The sequence below is a fragment of the Vulpes lagopus genome, chromosome 3 (assembly GCF_018345385.1).
Source record: "Vulpes lagopus strain Blue_001 chromosome 3, ASM1834538v1, whole genome shotgun sequence".
NCBI classification, from domain to species: Eukaryota; Metazoa; Chordata; class Mammalia; order Carnivora; family Canidae; genus Vulpes; species Vulpes lagopus.
Window position 1 is genome coordinate 112910876 of NC_054826.1, and position 20322 is coordinate 112931197.

A 20322-nucleotide genomic window follows, 5' to 3' on the forward strand; every position below is an offset into this window, starting at 1 on the left:
AACCTTAAGAGGGAAAAGACACAGGGTGGGCAAAGAATGCCAAAGAGAGCAAGCAGGCCGCATGAGGGGAGAGGGTGACCAATTCCAAGGTTTTAAGGTCAGGACAAGAGTACAGCATCCTCACTCAGGGCCAGCCATGGTGGTCTGTACAATAATACAGGCACATGTCTGAGATAGGGTGGGTTCTGTTGAGTCTAATAAACCAAATATCCTGAAAAAAAAAAAGAACTGTTTTTGAAAAATATAATTCTCTGCTTCAATTGCTGATGGCATGGCCTTGATCCATAACCTTAGATGTCTGCATTGTTATTCTTCCACTGAAGTTTACCATAAAATCTACATGATATACTTTCTCAGTATGATGCCGACAAATACCATAAAGTCTGTTGGGTTGGGATGAACAACAGCAAGAGTGCTACTACTACAGCCTTGATCTGCTGTAGTATCCTTTCCTGCTCCAAACTCCACTCAAAGTTGGCAGCTTTTTGTGCCACTTGGTATGGGGTAAAAACAGTATTCTCAGGTATAGAGTACATTGGTTTCAAAACCTGAAGTGGCCAGCAGGCACTATCTTCCTTTTGGTAGAAGGTATAAAATACATAAAATTATCCTTCAGAAAGAATTGCTGACAGATAGCAGATCACTAACTCCTAAAAATTTTACCAATGTAGTAAGCCCCTGAACCTTTATAGGCTTTATCTGTCTCTTCCTTAGAATACATGTCTAACCAAGGCCTCCAACATACTTGTTATTTCTTGCTTATCCGATCTGATCACCAATATAGAGGGCCAGACTGATGCTCTGCAAGATATATAGCTAATACAGGTCCCTTCAGAGTCTATTAGGACAAAGAGCTGAGGAGCCTATAACCCTGGACAAATAAATATATACTGTGGTTGTCCATTCAAATAAATAAAAAAAAATCAGATCCCCATTTTCCCCATAGGAAAAATGAATTTGCCAAATCATAGCCCTATACCATGTTCTCAGGCTGTGTTAATTTACCACAAGTGAATTACCACATATTACACAAAAGCTGCAAATAGGTGAAGTTATTTGTTTGAATATGTGGTAGATCCACTGTCACTCTGCAGGTTTGCAAGGACCAGAGTGGAGAGTTAGATGGGATTAAGGGGAACTACTACTCATGCTGCTTTCATCTCTGCCACTTTCCCATAAATGTGATATTGCCTTTGATTTACCACCTTGGCCAGTGGGGGTATACAGTTTCAAAGGATTCCACCTGGCTTTTCCAGTAGGACAGCTTTTCCCCAGAGGCCAAGGAGTCAACATAAGGGGTTATACCAACTATTGGGTATGTCATTTCTAATTATTTGTATGGCAACTACAGAAATGTCCACTAGGTGGTAATGTAGTTCCAGTGTACCTACTTGAAGTCATCAGAAGCTAAGATTACCTTTATTACCTAGCTTGAACGTAGCCTTGCTCTAACAATAGGATCATGAAGATACTTTGGATCTCCAAGTATGGTTACCTGAATAAATTGCAGGACTTCGGTAATCATTATCACAAACATTTACTGCAGTGCTGCTGAGCACTTCTACCTAGCCAATCCAGACCCTCCTTCAAGTCAATGAGTGAATTCTGAAAAACGGGAAACTGTAGAGGAGACCCTGAATTTATATAGATCAGGTGCTGTCTTAGCTCCTGATGATCCAACTTTTATTTCTTCTGGTAGTGTTGGTTGGTCAATATCCTCACTGGCTATCCTCCTATCTTACCTCAAGAGAGCTATTTCTGCTAACCATCATTTGTGGGCCAGGTGTTCCAGACTGCCACACTATACTTGACATAGTGTATTATTAGAAAAATTGTTCCTGCCTGTGTCACCACCAACCCTCTATTTGGTTGGACTCACATTACCTCCACTGCTACAAGTGAGTTCATTTCTGTTAAGGTATCTCCTACTGCCAGCCCTTATCAGTGATGCTGGTATTCCTCTCACTAGTATATTCCTTATTGCTTTGACCAGGCCTACTGCAGAACCATGTTCATGTAATAGATTAGCTGGATGTGACTGGTTAAGTGTCTTTCTGAGGCTGCAATCAAGTGACAACCCGGGCTAAAGTCATCTGAAGACTTGACCAAGATCAGGGTATCCATTTCCAAGTAGACCTACTCAAGTTCATTCTGATTGTATAGGGAAGAAGACTCGGTTCTTGTCCATATGAGCAGCTTGAATGATATGGTGCTATCTTCAGAGCAAGTAATTCACAGTCAAGGCAAAAGCCATAATGACTTCTATGATCCAGTCCTCGAAGACCTGTACTTCTCTTGCACAGTATTATACAGGTTACAAGGTAGGTGTATTTACTGCAGAAGGGGACTGCACAAAAATGTGAGTATCAGTGAGGATCCCTGGGACCATGATGAAGGCTGCCAACAACCATAGTCTATCCTCTGTCTCCAATGATTGATTTTGTTCTCTCATAAAAAGACCTTCATCTGCTCTCAGTGCTATAAAAGTCTCAACTTTTATAGCATCATCTCAAAGTCCAGGGTCTAGTCATCTAAATCAGGTCCAGGTGTCTATGAGCCTCCTGTCATCTAGTTTCTGGAGATTAACTCTTAGAGTACAATTACCCTAGAAATGAAGATCTGTGATCCAAGGAGACTTGAAATCTATCATTTTCCACTCTCCCCACAAACCCAACACAGAGTACTGGGATATGCATAACTTAACCACTACACATACTCTCCGTCTCACTCTAAGTAGAAGACAAGAAACATAAAGCAGTCAAATGAAATTCTGAAATCTACTATTTGACATTGTTGGTAGTTCTTTGATAAGGACTGAAGACCAGAGAATGATTCTCCAAGGCTCTTGGCTCCACTTTCTATTCTCTTGACTCTGACTTCTCAATCATCCTTCCTTTGCCATGAAAAGCATCCTATGGCTGCAGCTGAGTTTTTCCTAGCCTGCTTTCTGTTTGTAGAAGTTTGGCAGTTCAGAGTCCTCTATTCATTTTTTACTATTTCAAATCTTTTAAATAGAAGCTAGGGGTATTTCCTGTAGCACAAATTTATTTAAAATTTGTTCACTAAAGCCACAAAAGCCACTTCTACACACAGAGTTGAGACAATCCTTCTTTACCTTTGGCTTCTGTTGAGGTTCCTGACAAGTAATGCTTTGTTACTGTTCCTACTGTTTGATTGTATAGTACCCTGAGGTGCCACCTTGGATATTTCTCCATCTAAAACAAGAGTTTTACTCAATATTTTTAGTTTTGATTAGAGTTGACACAAAACTTTACATTAGCCTCAGGTATACATACAACTTAGTAATTTGACAAGTTAACACATCATGCTGTGTTTACCACAAGTACAGCTACCATCTGTTTCATTATATCATTATTACAAAATCATTGGCTATATTCTTTATGCTTTGCTTTTTATTCCCCTGACATACCCATGCCATAACTGAAGGCCCGTATCTTCCTCTCCTCTTCAACCATTTTCCCCAAACTTCCATCATCCTACCCTTTAGAACCACCATTTCTCTGTATTGATAGTTCTGGTTCTGCTTTTAGTTTGTTCATTATTTAGCCTTGACTTATGAGTGGAATCACATGATATTTGTCTTTCTCCATCTGACTTATTCCATGTAGTATAATACACTCTAGGTCCATCCATCTTGTGTCAAATGGCACAATCTCACTCTTTCTTCTGACTGTGTAATATTCTATTATGTATATAGACCACATTTTCCCTTATCCATTCATCAGTTGGTGGGCATTTAGGTTGCTTCCACATTTTGGCTATGGTAAATAATGTTGCAACAAACATTGAGGTATATGCATCTCTTCGAGTTAGCTCATTTTTCCTAGGCAAACACCCAATAGTGGAATTATTGGATCATGTAGTAATTCTACTTTTAATTTTTTGAGGAACCCCCATACCATTTTCCACAGTGGCTGTACCAATTTATATTCCCACATGACAATTCCTTCTTCTGCATATCCCTGCCAACACTTGTTTCTTGTGTTTTTGATTTTACCCATTCTGACAGGTGTGAAGTGGTATCTCATTGTGGTTTTGATTTGCATTTCCCTGATTATGAGTGATGCTGAGCATCCCTCCATGTGTCTTTTGGCCATCTATGGAAAAACGTATATTCAGGTCCTCTGCCCATTTTTAAAATCAGATTGTTTATTTTTCTTTCTTTCTTTCTTTCTTTCTTTCTTTCTTTCTTTCTTTCTTTCTTCTTTCTTTTTTTTTTTTTGGTGTTGGGCTGTATAAGTTTTTTTTTTTTTTTACATATTTTGGATATTAACCCCTTAATAGATATTTCATTTGCAAGTATATTCTTCCATTCAGTAGGCTGTTTTGTTTTGTTGATTTATATACACATCTCCAAAATTAGCTGAATTTGGAGGGAGGTCTTTGGGTTTCCTGAGGCTGAATTTGCAGGGAGGGCTCTGGGTTTCCTAAGGCTTCCTTAAGAGTTCAAACTAAGCTTAGGTAGACCTTTGAGAGGCAATGCCAGCCAATGTACAGTTTACTTGAATACTACATGCCTACCATTGGTGGAGATAAATTAAGAGATTCAAAAGTCCTTCCTTGATGAACTGCTTGACAGAGGAGAGATTACATAACAGATAAATGCAAAACATTTGTGAACAGAAATTAATGTTCATATACTCAAATTATTCATCTCCAATAGACTCTACTTTTTAAAATGAGAGCATTTGTGGAAGATACCATATAGTTTATAGAAAATCTGAATCTATTCTGGAGGAAGGAGAAAGATGTGACTTCTTATCATATATTGAAAAAATTTAATTTTGATCTTTCTCAAAGGAAGTAAACAGGATGGCCATGACTTTTTATTAGTATGTGATCTTTTTCTTGGCATTTCTGGTAATAATCACTTACAATGAACTATAAACTAAATTTCAGTCCCAACAAGAAAAAATATTGTGAAGCAATACCTTGTACAAATGTTTGATTTGGATACCTGCCACCAAATTAGTAGGTTCTGCTTCAAAATACTTGCTTTCATTTGTTTCATAAAATTGCCTTGTTTCCTTTTTTCTCTCTGGTGTTTCCCCAAACCAGTGAGAGCGCTAAAAAAAGGGAGGTAATAAAAGCGAAATCACTGCAATGGTATTGAAAAATGATGCTTTAGAAAATACTCTAGCCTGTTACTTTTTGTCTCGAGATGGATTGCTAAAAATTTCTTGGGATTAAATTTTGTAGCTAATTGGCTTAATTTGAATCCCCAACGCATAAAAGCAAACTATCCTACTAAAACCAAAACTGTCCAGGAGAGGGACAAAAGAGAATTGCTCTAAAACGAGGTCCTAGCAAAAAGTATTGTATCATTCTTTGTCATATCTTCTCTTAGCAATATATAAGTCAATGAGAATAAGAGAAAAGACTGAGAAGGGAGGGCAAGTTACACATGATTCTCAAAATGCTATGGCTCTGACTCTAAAACATCAGTGCTAAACAAGGATATAAAGCAGGTGGTGAGTGCCCAGATAGGGGACATAACTAAACCTCTTATTTTTACCACCCAAAGATCCATGCTATATTAATTTCTGTATACCTGAGTTCAATCGTTTATGAAATATTTGCCAATAAAATATGACAGATTACTCAGAATTTGTAAAGTTTGGGGCTATAGGCCAGGATCTACAGATTATTTACAGTTATATGTACTGGGTGCTTTAAAGTATATCAGGAAAAGGCCAGTGAATGGCCAGAGTAATTAAAAATGATTCTTTCAGGGCACCCTGCCTTTCGTTTAGGTCATGATTCCAGTGTCCTGGGATCGAGTTCCACATTGGGCTCCCTGTGGGGGGCCTGCTTCTCCCTCTGCCTATGTCTCTGCCTCTCTGTGTCTCTCATGAATAAATAAATTAAATCTTTTGACAAAATAAAATGATTCCTTCACTTGATCTATTGATTCAGTTATAGATAGTGGAAAATCAATTCATGATGGCTTTTATAGAAATTGTAATACATATTCATAAGGGCTGTGGCCTCTCTCAGTAACAGAAGTATTAGAACTCACCAGCAAGAAAAAGTTCCATGGCTTGGGTATACCATACTCCCCTGGAAAGACAGCTTCTATATACCAGGCCACAAGGCCATATAAGAAAGCATCAAATAAAAACATCCCCAGCACATGGATAAAGTCAAAGTCCTCCATTTTGGGTGGTGAGATGATGTTACTCCACTTAATTCCAATTTCTAAGAGATAACAGTTGACATTTAATTTAGGTGCCATTTAACACTAAAACAGTTATTCATCTGTATCATAATTAAAGAGTGAAGAAGAAAGGTGTTAATATTTTATAGAGATTCCTATTACAGTCAGTTGCTTTCTTATACCATTAGAATTTAGGACATCTGAGCAAGTAATCATGTAAGATGCTTCCTAGCATGCCACAAAGAATCAGTTATGAGTGAAACAAAACCAAAATACACTAAGTCAGGAATATAAACTTAGAGAAAAATAAGCAAACCTATGGGTTAAGACACTGTCTCCTCTCTGTCCACCCCTCTTCATGCTAAATGTTCACTGAAAATATAATTTTAGAAAACCAAAATCATTGAAATGCAGGAATAAATGCTATCTATCTACAGGAGAGAAGACTAGAGGACTTTTTGCATAGATGGTGCACTGATGAAAAAAGGAAGACAAAAAGTTATTAAAAGCAGACCTGTTTTGCTTCCTCTCCTAGCAATAAACAGCAGCCAGGAACTCCGAATGGAGTAGGGAAAGGCACTAACAGACTTGAGTAAATTTATAGAGAGAATGTGGAAGCATTCATGTACTACAGATGGTGGTAGGAAGTAATATAATTTTTTGAAGCACAGTTTGACAATATTAATCAATTTTAAAACTGTGAATATCTTATGAGAATATGGCCAAATTTACAAGGTAAATACTCACTCTCCATTTCTGCCTTGACTAGGAATTTAGTTCCCAGTGCCATTGCAATATTTGAGCTGAGACAAGAAGCTAGCTTCTGGGTGAATGTCATTTGTCCAAAGTTTGTAGAGATTGTGGCAAATGGAAAGTAGGTAGCAAAATAAATGAAACCTCCAACAGAAACAGCAAAATGTGCTGGAAATAAGAAAGAAAGAAATCATAAGGTCAATTTAAGGAACATGCAAACACCTAAACTACAAATATCTTTGTGTTACTGAGTGTAATAAAATAAGCACAGTGAGAACAGAAATTGGTTTTATTCACCATTTGAGTACCATTATACAATGTGTGGCACTTAGTAGGTGCTCAAAAGCATTTTTTGAATAAACAAAAGGCTGAAATTAAACATCTCAGTAACTAATTTTTCTGGAATTTATCATTCTATAATGTAGTAACCATGAATGTTATAACTCTTAGTGGAAAGTTTACATATTCATTATCATTCAGCACAAAAAATTACAAATGTAAATACTATTATTGACATAATCAGAAAATATCTAGATTGTATTTCCAGATACTATGAGATTCAGTCTATGTCATGATACTAGGTCACTAACAGAGGAGGTGTGCCCCAGGGGAGAGCACGCCACACACTGTGGGCCGAGCTCCCTAAGGGCTGGAGCGTGCCGGGTGGGGCCATGGGAGCACTCCAGCGGCTCAGGAGGCAGACCCGGGTGGAGGGGGCTGCATGGCCCTAGGAACGCAATTCCAGCAGCACAGGTCCCACAGCCCAAGGCACCAGGGGACACAGCCCAGGATCCAGTGCTCCCTCCAGGACAGGCAGAGGCTGGGAGGAAACAGGGCAGCAAAGACACTCCTGCTGCCGCCCCGCCCCCGCCCCAGCTATGCATATCAGCAGCTTCCGCCCTCGGAGCATCCAGGTCCCTGCAGAATGAGGGCATGCGATAGTGACTGCAGGAGCTGACTCTAGGGCTGGAGAGCTGGCCACTGCCACTGCTGTTGTTCCTCCTGGTGTCACCTTGTGTCTGGGACTGAGTAGGCGCCAGGGAGCAGGGGCCTCACAGAATAAACAGCTCCCACTGAACCGTGTGCACCTGACAGGGGCGGGGCAGCTTCCCCAGGTGCACACACCTGATAATCAGCATAGTAGACCCCTCCCCCAGAAGACCTGCTGGAAGGACAGGGGAAGAGCAAGTTCTTTTTTTAATTTTTTTTTTTAAGTTCTTTTTTTTAAAAAAATTTTATTTATTTATGATAGTCACACACACACACACACACACACACACACAGAGAGAGAGAGAGAGAGAGGCAGAGACATAGGCAGAGGGAGAAGCAGGCTCCATGCACTGGGAGCCTGATGTGGGATTCGATCCCCGGTCTCCAGGATCTCGCCCTGGGCCAAAGGCAGGCGCTAAACTGGTGCGCCACCCAGGAATCTCGAAGAGCAAGTTCTTTTTTTTTTTTTTTTTTATTTTTTATTTTTTTCGAAGAGCAAGTTCTTAACCAAGCAGCGCTGTAAACCTCCAGGGGAAGTTGAGGGACTTACAGTATATAGAATCAGAGGACACGCCCTCCTTGTTTTTTTGTTTCCACCCTTTTATCCCCTTTTTCCTTCCTTTTTCCAGTACAACTTGTTTTCAGCCACTCTGCATTGAGCAAAATGACTAGAAGGAAGAACTCACTACAAAAGAAATAATCAGAAACAGTACTCTCTCCCACAGAGTTACAGAATTTGGATTACAATTCAATGTCAGAAAGCCAATCCAGAAGCACAATTATAAAGCTACTAGTGGCTCTGGAAAAAAGCATAAAGGATTCAAGAGACTTTATGACTGCAGAATTTAGATCTAATCAGGCAGAAATTAAAAATCAATTAATGGGATGCAATCCAAACTGGAGCTCCTAACGATGATGGTTAATGAGGTAGAAGAACAAGTGATTGACATAGAAGACAAGTTGATGGCAAAGTGAAAGGAGGAAAAAATGAGTGGGAAATATCAGAAATGGAGACAGAACATGAGAGACTCCTAACTCTGGGAAACGAACTAGGGGTGGTAGAAGGGGAGGACTGGCAAATTGAACACCAATAAAAAATAAATTTATAAAAAAAATTAAAGGCTTAATGTAAAAAAAAAAAACAGACCAAGAACCATATGATCCTCTCAATAGATGCAGAGAAAGCATTTGACAAAATACAGCATCCAATCCTGATCAAAACTCTTCAGACTGTAGGGTTAGAGAGAACATTCTTCAGCATCTAAAAAGCCATCTACAAAAAGCCCACAGCAAATATCATTCTCAGTGGGGAAACACTGGGAGCCTTTCCCCTAACATCAGGAACATGACAGGGATGTCCACTCTCACCACTGCTATTCAACATAGTACTAGAAGTCCTAGCTTGAACAATCAGGCAGCAAAAAGAAATAAAGGCATTCAAATTGGCAAAGGAGAAGTCACACTCTCCCTCTTTGCAGATGACATGATACCGTACATAGAAAACCCAAAAGACTCCACCCCAAGATTGCTAGAACTCATACAGCAATTCAGCAGTGTGGCAGGATACAAAATCAATGCCCAGAAATCAGTGGCATTTCTATATACTAACAATGAGACTAAAGAAGAGAAATTAAGGAGTCAATCCCATTTACAATTGCACCCAAAAGGATAAGATACCTAGGAATAAACCTAACCAAAGACATAAAGGATCTATACCCTAAAAACTATAGAACACTTCTGAAAGAAATTGAGGAAGACACAAAGAGATGGAAAAATATTCCATGCTCATGGATTGGCAGAATTAATATTGTGAAAATGTCAATGTTACCCAGGGCAATTTACACGTTTAATGCAATCCTTATCAAAATACCATGGACTTTCTTCAGAGAGTTGGAACAAATAACCTTAAGATATGTGTGGAATCAGAAAAGACCCCAAATAGCCAGGGGAATATTGAAAAAGACAACCAGAGCTGGGGGAATCCCAATGCCAGATATCAAGTTGTACTACAAAGCTGTGATCATCAAGGCAGTGTGGTACTGGCACAAAACCAGACACATAGATCAATGGAACAGAATAGAGAATCCAGAAGTGGGCCCTCAACTCTATGGTCAACTAATATTCGATAAAGGAGGAAAGACTATCCATTGGAAAAAAGATAGTCTCTTCAATAAATGGTGTTGGGAAAATTGGACAGCCACGTGCAGAAGAATGAAACTGGACCATTCTTTTACATCATACACAAAGATAAACTCAAAATGGATGAAAGATCTAAATGTGAGACAAGATTCCATCAAAATCCTAGAGGAGAACACAGGCAACACCCTTTTTGAACTTGGCCACAACAACTCTTGCAAGATACATCCATAAAGGCAAGGGAATCAAAAGCAAAAATGAATTATTGGGACTTCATCAAGATAAAAATCTTCTGCACAGCAAAAGAGACAGTCAACAAAACTAAAAGACAACCTACAGAATGGGAGAAGATATTTGCAAATGACCTATCTGATAAAGGGCTAGTATGCAAGATCTATAAAGAACTTATTAAACTCAAAGGCAAAGGAACAAACAATCCAATCATGAAATGGACAAAAGACATGAACAGAAATTTCACAGAGGAAGACATAGACATGGCCAACAAGCACATGAGAAAATGCTCTGCATCACTGGCCATCAGGGAAATACAAATCAAAACCACAATGAGATACCACCTTATACCAGTGAGAATGGTGAAAATTAACAAGACAGGAAACAACAAATGGTGAGGATGTGGATAAAGGGGAACTGTTGGTGGGAATGTGAACTGGTGCAGCCACTCTGGAAAACTGTGTGGAGGTTCCTCAAAGAGGAAAAATAGGACTAAAAATCTAAAAACAGAACTGCCCTATGACCCAGCAATTGCACTGCTGGGGATTTACCCCAAAGATATAGATGCAATGAAACGCCGGGACACCTGCACCCCAATGTTTATAGCAGCAATGTCCACAATAGCCAAACTGTGGAAGGAGCCTGGTGTCCATTGAAAGATGAATGGATAAAGATGTGGTCTATGTATACAATGGAATATTACTCAGACATTAGAAACGACAAATACCTACCATTTGCTTCAACGTGGATGGAACTGGAGGGTATTATGCTGAGTGAGTGAAATAAATTGGGGAAGGACAAACATTATATGGTATCATTCATTTGGGGAATATAAAAATTAGTGAAAGGGAAACAAGGGGAAAGGAGAGAAATGAGTGAAAATATCAGTGAGGGTGACAAAACATGAGAGACACCTAACTTTGGGAAACAAACAAGGGCTAGTGGAAAGGGAGGTGGGCGGGGGGTTGGCATGACTGGGTGATGGGCACTGAAGGGGGCACTTAGCAGGGTGAGCACTGGGTGTTATGCTATATGTTGGCAAATTGAACTCCAATAAAACAATTAACCCAAATGGATGAAACACCTAAATGTGAGACAGGAATCCATCAGAGTCCTAGAAGGAAACACAGGCGGCAACATCATTCAGCTCCTTCACAGCAACTTCTTGCTAAATTCGTCTCCAAAGGCAAGGGAAACAAAAGCAAAAGTGAACTACTGGAACTTCATTAGGATAAAAAGCTTTTGCACAGCAAAGGAAACAATCAGCAAAATTAAAAGGAAACCTATAGAAGGGGAGAATATATTTGCAAATGAAATATCAGATAAAGGGCCAGTATCCAAAATCTATAAAGAACTTCTCAAACCCAAAATCCAAAAAGATCCAGTTTAGAAATAGGCAGACTACATGAAAAGACATTTCTGCAAAGAAGACAATCTCCATTGAGTCACTAATTATCTTTCCAGGAGTTTTACACTCACCTTTATTGAAGAACGTGCTGACCATAAAGCTGAAGAATATTGTGGCGATGGCAAAACATAGCAAAAAGATGAAGATAAGAGATGGATCACTGTACTGGATGATTGGCGCAGGATCTATCTAACAAAACAAACAGGAAGCCAGTTAGCCACACTCTAAATGTCATCACAGCAAAACAAGAGAAATAAAACATCTTTAAATATTTTAATAGTACTAGTGAAACTAATGACAAACCTCAGGGATATATATGAGTAAACAATTCATTAATTACAAATAGTCCATACATCTAGACTTAAAGTTTATTTTGCTGAAAGACTAAGTAGCCCCTGAGTTTCCAGAGTGGAGTCAACAACAAGCAAGTGTTCACTTCCTGACAACTTGAATCCATTAAGTCCACACCATATATCTGTTTTCCTCTCAAAGTTTAGCTATAGCATACTACAGTGAATTAGACACTTGCCTTGACAAAGAAAATCATGCACATCAAAAGGATGATAACTGAATATAAAGAGAGGAATGTGAAGAAATAGGCAGCCCAGAGCATCCAATTATTTAGTCCTATCATGAGTAGGTACTCCTGTGAGAGAGTTAACACAAACCAAACATCATATAAAACAATATAATTATACAAAATTCATTTACAAAGATTATCTAATTTATTTCCACCACAACCAAAATTGGTTAAATAAGAAATATTATCATGTCTAATTTATAGAGGAGGAGATCAATGACTTGATTAAAATTATTCAGCTAGCGTGTGGCAGTCTGTGATGCTTATAAGCCCAGAGATGACTCTCGCCAATAATTTACCTGATACTGTTCAGGCATGAAAAATGCTTAAATAAAACTATAAACTGCTTAGATTAATATCCCCTTTCTATTTATTATGCTTTCTTCAAGAGGGTATTAAAAATGAAAATATATTTTAATTCAATTACAAAAGATAGAAGCAAATACCAAAAATATGATAAAAATAAGGAAGGATATTTAGTTTTAGCAATAATCTTTATGGATTATATTCTTTAAAGAAATATTTGGTATTTCAAATGTTAACAAAAGAGCATTCAAAAAGTTTAGGTAAGAATATAATGTAGAAGACCAGTAATAAGATTCAAATGGGTGGCATGAGTCTTCACAGGCTTTTAAAAATATTTCTATTGAGGTGCCTGGGTAGCTAAGTCAATTAAACATCTGTCTTCAGCTCAGATCACGATCCCAGGGTCCTGGGATGGAGTCCCATGTCGGGCTTTCTGCTCAGAGCAGAGTGTACTTCTCCCTCTTGCTTTCCCTTTGTGCTCTCCCTCTCTCTCTCAAATAAATAAATAAAATATTTTTAAAAAGACATTAAAATATTTCTATTTAATTTTACTGTAACTTTAAGCTCTTTGAGATTAGGGGGCAAAGACTATATCTGCCTATTTGTATCTGCCTCGCCCATACAAAGAGTTTAACAAATGTTTGTTGAATGAATGAATGAATGTTAGGATCTTTAGGACTTGCATAGTTTCCAAAGTTCTTAAAAATGGGCACAGGCCCACTTTATTATGCACAGGGGACAGAAATAGGGATAAATGGGCCCTTTTAAGTTTCCTAGCAATCAATGCTACAACCAGACTTTCTTAGTAAGTCTTATTAACCAATAAAAATGACAAAGTATATTTAACAAAAGAAATGCAAGACTTCTGGGGTGCCTGGGTGGCTCAGTCAGTTTGGTGACCAACTCTTAGTTTCAGCTCAAGTCATGATCTTGGGGTCCTAAGATCAAGCTCTGCATCCAGCTCTCCACTCAACGAGAAGTCTGCTTTAGTATTCTCTCTCTCTCTGCCTCTCCCTCTGCTCTCTCTCAAAATAAATAAATCTTTTTTAAAAAGTAGTGCAAGACTTCTACACTGAAAACTAAAACACTGTTGAAAGAAATTATAAGAAATATAACTAGGAAAGATACCCCATTTACAACCTGTTAATTCAACATACTATTGGAAGTCCTAGCCACAGCAATTGGGCAAGAAAAGAAATAATGGATGCAAGTCAGATTTATTTGCATATGATATGATATTATTCATAGAAAATTCTAACAGTTCCAATAAAAAATTCTTAGAACTAATCAACATATTCAGTAAAGTTGGAAGATACAAAATCAAAATACAAAAATGTATTGAATTTATATTCATTAATAAAGAACTATTAGAAAGAGAAATTTTTAAAAATCCTATTTACAAATGCATAAAAAAATAAGATACTTGGGAATAAATTTAACCAAGGAAGTGAAAGACCTGTACACTGAAAACTGTAAGATAGATATTGAATAAAGAAATCAAAGACAACATGAATAGATATATACTGTGCTTGTGGATTGGAAAAATTAATATCGACAAAATGTCAACACTACCCAAAGCAATAGACAGATTCAATGCAATTCCCATTAAATTCCAATGTTATTTTTCACAGAAATAGAACAAATAGTCCTAAAATTTGTAGGGAACCACAAAGGACCGCAAATAGGCAAAACCATCTTCAGAAAGAAGAAAAAGCTGGAGTCATTCCAATTCCTGATTTCAAACTATATTACAAAGCTATAGTAATCAAAACAGTACAGTACCATCATTAAAATAGACAATAAAGCAATGCAACAGAATAGAGAACACAGAGATAAACTGACACATTTATGGCCAATTCATTTATGACAAGTCAAAAATATACAATGGGAAAAGGACAATTTCTTCCATAAATGATGGAAGGGAAAATGGATAGCTGTATATAAAAGAATGAAATCATACATACACAAAAAACACTCAAAATGGATTAAGGACTTTAATTTAAGACCTGAAATAAAACCAGGAGGAAACATAGGTGGTAAATGCTTTCAGATTGGTCTTGGTGATGATTTTATGGATCTAATTTCAAAAGCACAGGAAAAAAAAAGCAAAAATAAACAAAGGGGATTATATCAAAACAAAAATCTCCAGAACAAAGGAACCCATCAACACAATAAAAGTCTGAATGGGAGAAAATATTTGCAAATCACATATTTGGTAAGAGGTTAATATCCAAAATATATACAGAACTCCTACAACTCAATAGCAAATATCAATCTGTTTCAAAAATGGGCAATGGAACTGAATAGACATTTTTCCAAAGACATGCTGATGGTCATCAGGTACATGAAAAGGGGCCCAACATAAGTTAGAATCAGAGAAATACAAATCAAAACCACAATGAGATATCATTTCACACCTTTTAGAATGGCTATTATCAAAAAGACAAGAAATTTAAAAAATGTTGGTAAGGATGTGGAGAAAAGGGAACCCTTGTACACTGCTAATGGGAATGTAAATTGTAAATTGGTGCAGCCACTAAGGAAAAAAGTATAGAGGTTCCTCAAATAATTAAAGATTTAAATTACCATACAATCCAGCAATTCCAGTTATGGGTACTTATCTAAAGAGAACAGCACTAATTTGAAAGGATATGTGTACCTATATATACACTACAGCATTAGTCACAATAGTCAAGACATGGAAGCAACCTAAGTGTCCACTGATGGATGGATAAAGCAGATGTGGCATATATGTATGTATGTGTGTACACACACACACACACACACACACACACACACAAGAATACTATTCAGCCATAAAAAATGTCATTTGCAACATCAGACCTTGAGGGCATTATGCTAAATAAAATAACTCAGAGAAGGCAATTACTGTATGGTTTCAATTAAATGTGGAATACAAACAAACAAAACCTTCAAGCTCATAGATACAGAGAAGATTGGTGATTGCCAAAGATGGAAAAGGGGGAATGGGCTAAATGGGTGAAGGGGCCCGAAAGGTACAAACTTTCCATTATAAGATTAAAAAGTCATGGGGACTTAATGGACAGCATAATGACTATGGTTAATAATGCTACACTGCATATCTGAAAGTTGCTTAGAGAGTAGATCTTAAAAGTCCTCATCACAAGAAAAAAATTATTTTGTAACTATAGTTTGACAGATGTTAACTAGACTTATGGTGATCACTTCACAATGTATACAAATATTGAATCATATTACACACCTGAAACTAATAAAATGTTACATGTCAGTTATACTCCAATAAAAAGTCAATGAAATCACAAGTGAATTATATGAAAATATCAACAAAATTGACAAGTTTTTGGCCAGACTCTAAAAAAATGAGAGAAGACTCAAATTACTAAAACCAAAACACTAGTTCTGGTTTTGCAGAAATAAAAATAATCTATTAAAGCATACTATGAGCAACTGTATGCCAAAAAAATGAGATAGCCTATATAAAATGGACAAATTCCAAGAAACACACAGTCTCCCAAGACTGAATCTTGAAGAAAGAAAATATGAAGAGCTCACTAATCAAAAACTTCCAACAAAGAACATTCCTGGACCAGAAGGCTGTACTGGTGAATTCTATCAAATATTTCAAAGAGGCAGCTGGGTGGTTCAGTCAGTTAAGCATCCAACTCCTGGTTTTGGCTCAGGTCATAATCTCAGGGTTGTGAGATTGAGCTACTAAGTCAGGCTTTACACTGGGCATGTAGCATGCTCAATATTCTCTCTCCCTCCCTTCTACCACTCCCTGCCTCACCCCTCTCTTCTCCCTTTCTTGTGTGCATGTGTGTATGCAAAAATAAAGCAAAATAAAACCCAAATTTTTCAAAAAGAATAAACAATAATCCTTTCTCAAACTCTTCCAAAAACTTGAAGAGGAGGGAACTCATAAGTCCAGGAGTCAGATACACAAGAAAAGAAACTACAGACCATTATCCTTTATGAATACTGACTCAAAAATTTTCAACAAAATAGTACCAAACCAAATTCAGCAGCATATTGAAAGGATTATATATCATGATCACATATGACCTATTCTTGGAATGCAAGGAGGGTTTAACATACAAAGTTAATCAATATAGTACACCACATTCAGAGAAAACACATGATCATCTCGATTGATGCAGAAATTCAAAACTGATAAAACAGTCAACAAACTAGAAATAGACGGGCATTTCTTCAACTAACAGAGGTCATTTATTATTTATTTATTGAAGATTTTTTAATTTATTTATTCATGAGAGACACAGAGAGAGAGAGAGAGGCAGAGACACAGGCAAAGGGAGAAGCAGGCCCCATGCGGGGAGCCCGAGGTGGGACTCGATCCTGATCCCGGGTCTCCAGGATCACGCCCCAGGCCAAAGGTGGCGCTAAACCACTGAGCCACTAGGGCTGCCCAACAGAGGTCATTTAAAAAAATAACAGCTAACATCATACTCTTTTTACCTGAGATCAAGGGAAAAGTAATGATGCTAGCTTTTACTGCTTCTATTCAACACAGTATTAGAAGTTCTAACCAGAGCAATTAGGAAAAAAATATATTAAAGGCATCCAAATTGGAAAGGAAGAAGTAAAAGTATCTCTGTTTGCAGTATGAGACAATCTTACATGCAAACCAGATTCCATGCCTAAAAATGTCAGTATTGGGATCCCTGGGTGGCGCAGCGGTTTGGCGCCTGCCTTTGGCCCAGGGCGCGATCCTGGAGACCCGGGATCGAATCCCACATCAGGCTCCCGGTGCATGGAGCCTGCTTCTCCCTCTGCCTGTATCTCTGCCTCTCTCTCTGTGTGTGTGTGACTATCATAAATAATAAAAAAAATAAAAATAAAAAAAAATAAAAAAAAAAATAAAAATGTCAGTATTAATAAGTGACTCATCAAAGTAGGAGAATACAAAGTCAACACACAAAAATCAGTTGAACTTCTATACCAATGAGCAATCTAAAATGGAAATTAGGAAAACAATTCCATTTACAATAGCATCAAAAAGAATAAAATACTTAGGAATAAACTTAACCGAGGAGGAGAAAGATTTATACAATTAAAACAATGAGAAGTAAAAGATTTCTACATTTTTGAGGCCGATACACTTCCAGAAAATAAGAAAATATTAGAAAATTAGATAAAATTAGGGAAAAAATGGTGAAATAAAGAGCAAACAGAAATTTCATACATTGCTAATGGAAGTGGAAATTGTTAAAACTTTATTGGCAAACTTTGGGACTATAAAGTTAAATATGCCTACTCTAACATTCAGGAAAAAATGTATGATATATTAATAGAAGCATTATTTATAATACCCAAACTCCAAACACTAAAGGAAAATAGGTAAATTGTGACAGTTATACTATGGAATCTTAAACTGAGTTATACTTATGTAACTCAATGAATATAAATGAACTACAGGTACAAATTCAGCTGAGAGAATGACACAGACACAACATAATACAGCACCATGATTCCATTTATCAAGTACAGGATAGACAGAACTAACTCATAATATTATAAATCAGGTCAGTGTATACTTTGGGGGAAATGTTTTGAGGGGAACACAACAGACTTCTAGAGTGTTGGTTTTATTTCTTATGGGGTCATGATAAAATGGGCATACTATATGATAACCCATTCAACTTTACTACAACGTCTGAATGTCAGTGTCTCTTCAAAATTCCTAAATTGAAAACCTAGTTCCCAATGTGATAGCACTTTGAGGTGGGGCACCTGAAAGATAATTAGGTGATGAGGACTGAGCCCTCATGAATCGGATTAGTGCCCTCATAAAGGAGACCCCAGAGAGCTTGCATTTCTTCTGTCAAATGAGGAGATGGTGATGCAGTGCCATCTGTGAATCACAGAGTGGATTCTCCATCAGACATTTTGAATCTGCTGGCACCTTGATCTTAGATTTTCCAGATTCCAGAACTAAAAGAAATAAATTTTTATGGTTTATAAGCCATATATATTTTGATATTTTTGTTGGAGTAGCCTGAATGGATTAAAACACATACACTCATGACTTGTACTCTTTTCTGTGTGTATGTAGCTATACTTCAATGAAATTTTTTAAAAAATGAAATATAAATATTTTAAGTCATAACATGACATTTCTATATCATCTTCTGGGGACTCAAAGGAAGGAAGTGTTAAATTATAATAGAGAATTAAAGAGAGATAGTCAATAAGGAGATGGCAGCTAGAACACCTGAGACAAGTAAGTTAACTGTGTTTCACCAATCAGAAAACAGAGAGGAAAGCATTACAGTCAGAGGAAACATAAACATAAAGGAAGTTTCAAAAAAGGCCATTCATTTTGGCTGGGAGGAAAGGTATTGTTTTCTTGTTCTCAGTGAAAAACAATTCTGGAAGGGACTATAAGAGGTCATTAAAAATTTTTTTTTCAGCAATCAGAAATTGGTTTAAAAATCACAATTTTTTTAAGATTCTACATATAAGTGAAATCATATGGTAACTGTCTTTTCTCTGACTTATATCACTGAGCATAATACCCTTTGTGTCTATCCATGCTGTCGCAAATGGAAAGATCTCACTTTTTATGGCTGAGTAATATTCCATTGTATCTATATAAAGCATCTTCTTTATTCATTCTTCTATAGCTGGACAACAAACAAATGAACAAAAACAAAGACACCCATAAATACAGAGAACTGATGGTTGCCAGAGAGGAGAGTGGAAGGATGAGAAAATGGGTGAAGAGGAGTTGCTGGGAGGTACAGGTTTCCAGTTATCACATGAGTAAGTAAGGGGAAAGACAGGTACAGCATAGGGAATATAGTCGATGGTACTGTAATAGCATTTCATGGTGACAGATGGTAGTCACACTTGTTCTGGGCAGATGTAAATCTGCCCAATCACTATGCTATACAGCTGAAACTAATAGAACCCTGTGTATCAACAATACTGCCATGAAGGGAGATTGATTCAGGCAAGATGGCGGAGGAGTAGGGTCCTCACCTCACCTGGCCCCACCAACTTACCTAGATAACTTTCAAACAATCCTGAAAACTTATGAATTCGACCTGAGATTTAAAGAAAGAATAGCCAGAGAGCTACAGAGAGAAGGGTTTTCACTTCTAACAAGGTAGGAAGATGGGAAAAAATGAAATAAAAATGAATCAAGTTGGGGAGGGGCACCGCCAGGAGCCCAGCTAAGGCCAGGCGGTGAGAGCCTCCAGGACAGGAAACCCCAGACCCGGAGAAGCAAGAACTTTTAAAACTCTGCGCTGGATTCTTCCCAGACAGAAAAGTGCTCAGCAGGGAAACTGGGCAGAACTGCAGGAGGGGCAGTGGAGCCTCCAGTCTCTTGGAGTCACTAATAGAGGAAGTGCACCAGGGGAAAGCGCACCACGAACCGAGGGCTGTCCTTGGTAAAGGTCTGGCATGAGCACTCGGCACCGGGGAGAACCCAGTCGGTTAGGCGGGCAGCTCTGGACAGAGGTGTCTCGGCAGCCGCAACCCCGGAAGCATGATTCCAGCACTGCAGAGCCCTGGATCCCAAGGCGCCGAGCCAGCGGACACAGCCCATGATCCTGCACTCCCCCCAGGACAGGCGGAGATGGGGAGGGCATGAGACAGCGAGGACTTTCCTGCTGCTGGGCGCCCCCGAGCTGTGCAGATCAGAGCCCCCCTGCCGGCCCGGGAGCATCTACGCCATTGCAGACTGGGAGACTGCGTTAGTTACTGTGGGAA

At 38.1% G+C, this 20322-nt stretch overlaps 1 protein-coding gene across 1 annotated transcript in view; it reads right to left on the reverse strand.

The window, feature by feature from the left end:
- Positions 1-20322, reverse strand: part of LOC121487833 (phospholipid-transporting ATPase ABCA3-like) — a 147248-nt gene that overhangs the window by 107262 nt on the left and 19664 nt on the right. Inside the window, exons 5-9 of the mRNA XM_041749871.1 lie at positions 12226-12342; positions 11768-11885; positions 6926-7099; positions 6041-6219; positions 4953-5087 (exon numbers count right to left, since the gene is read on the reverse strand). Of these exons, the coding sequence (XP_041605805.1) occupies positions 4953-5087; positions 6041-6219; positions 6926-7099; positions 11768-11885; positions 12226-12342 (723 nt within the window). The remainder of the gene's footprint in view (positions 1-4952; positions 5088-6040; positions 6220-6925; positions 7100-11767; positions 11886-12225; positions 12343-20322) is intronic.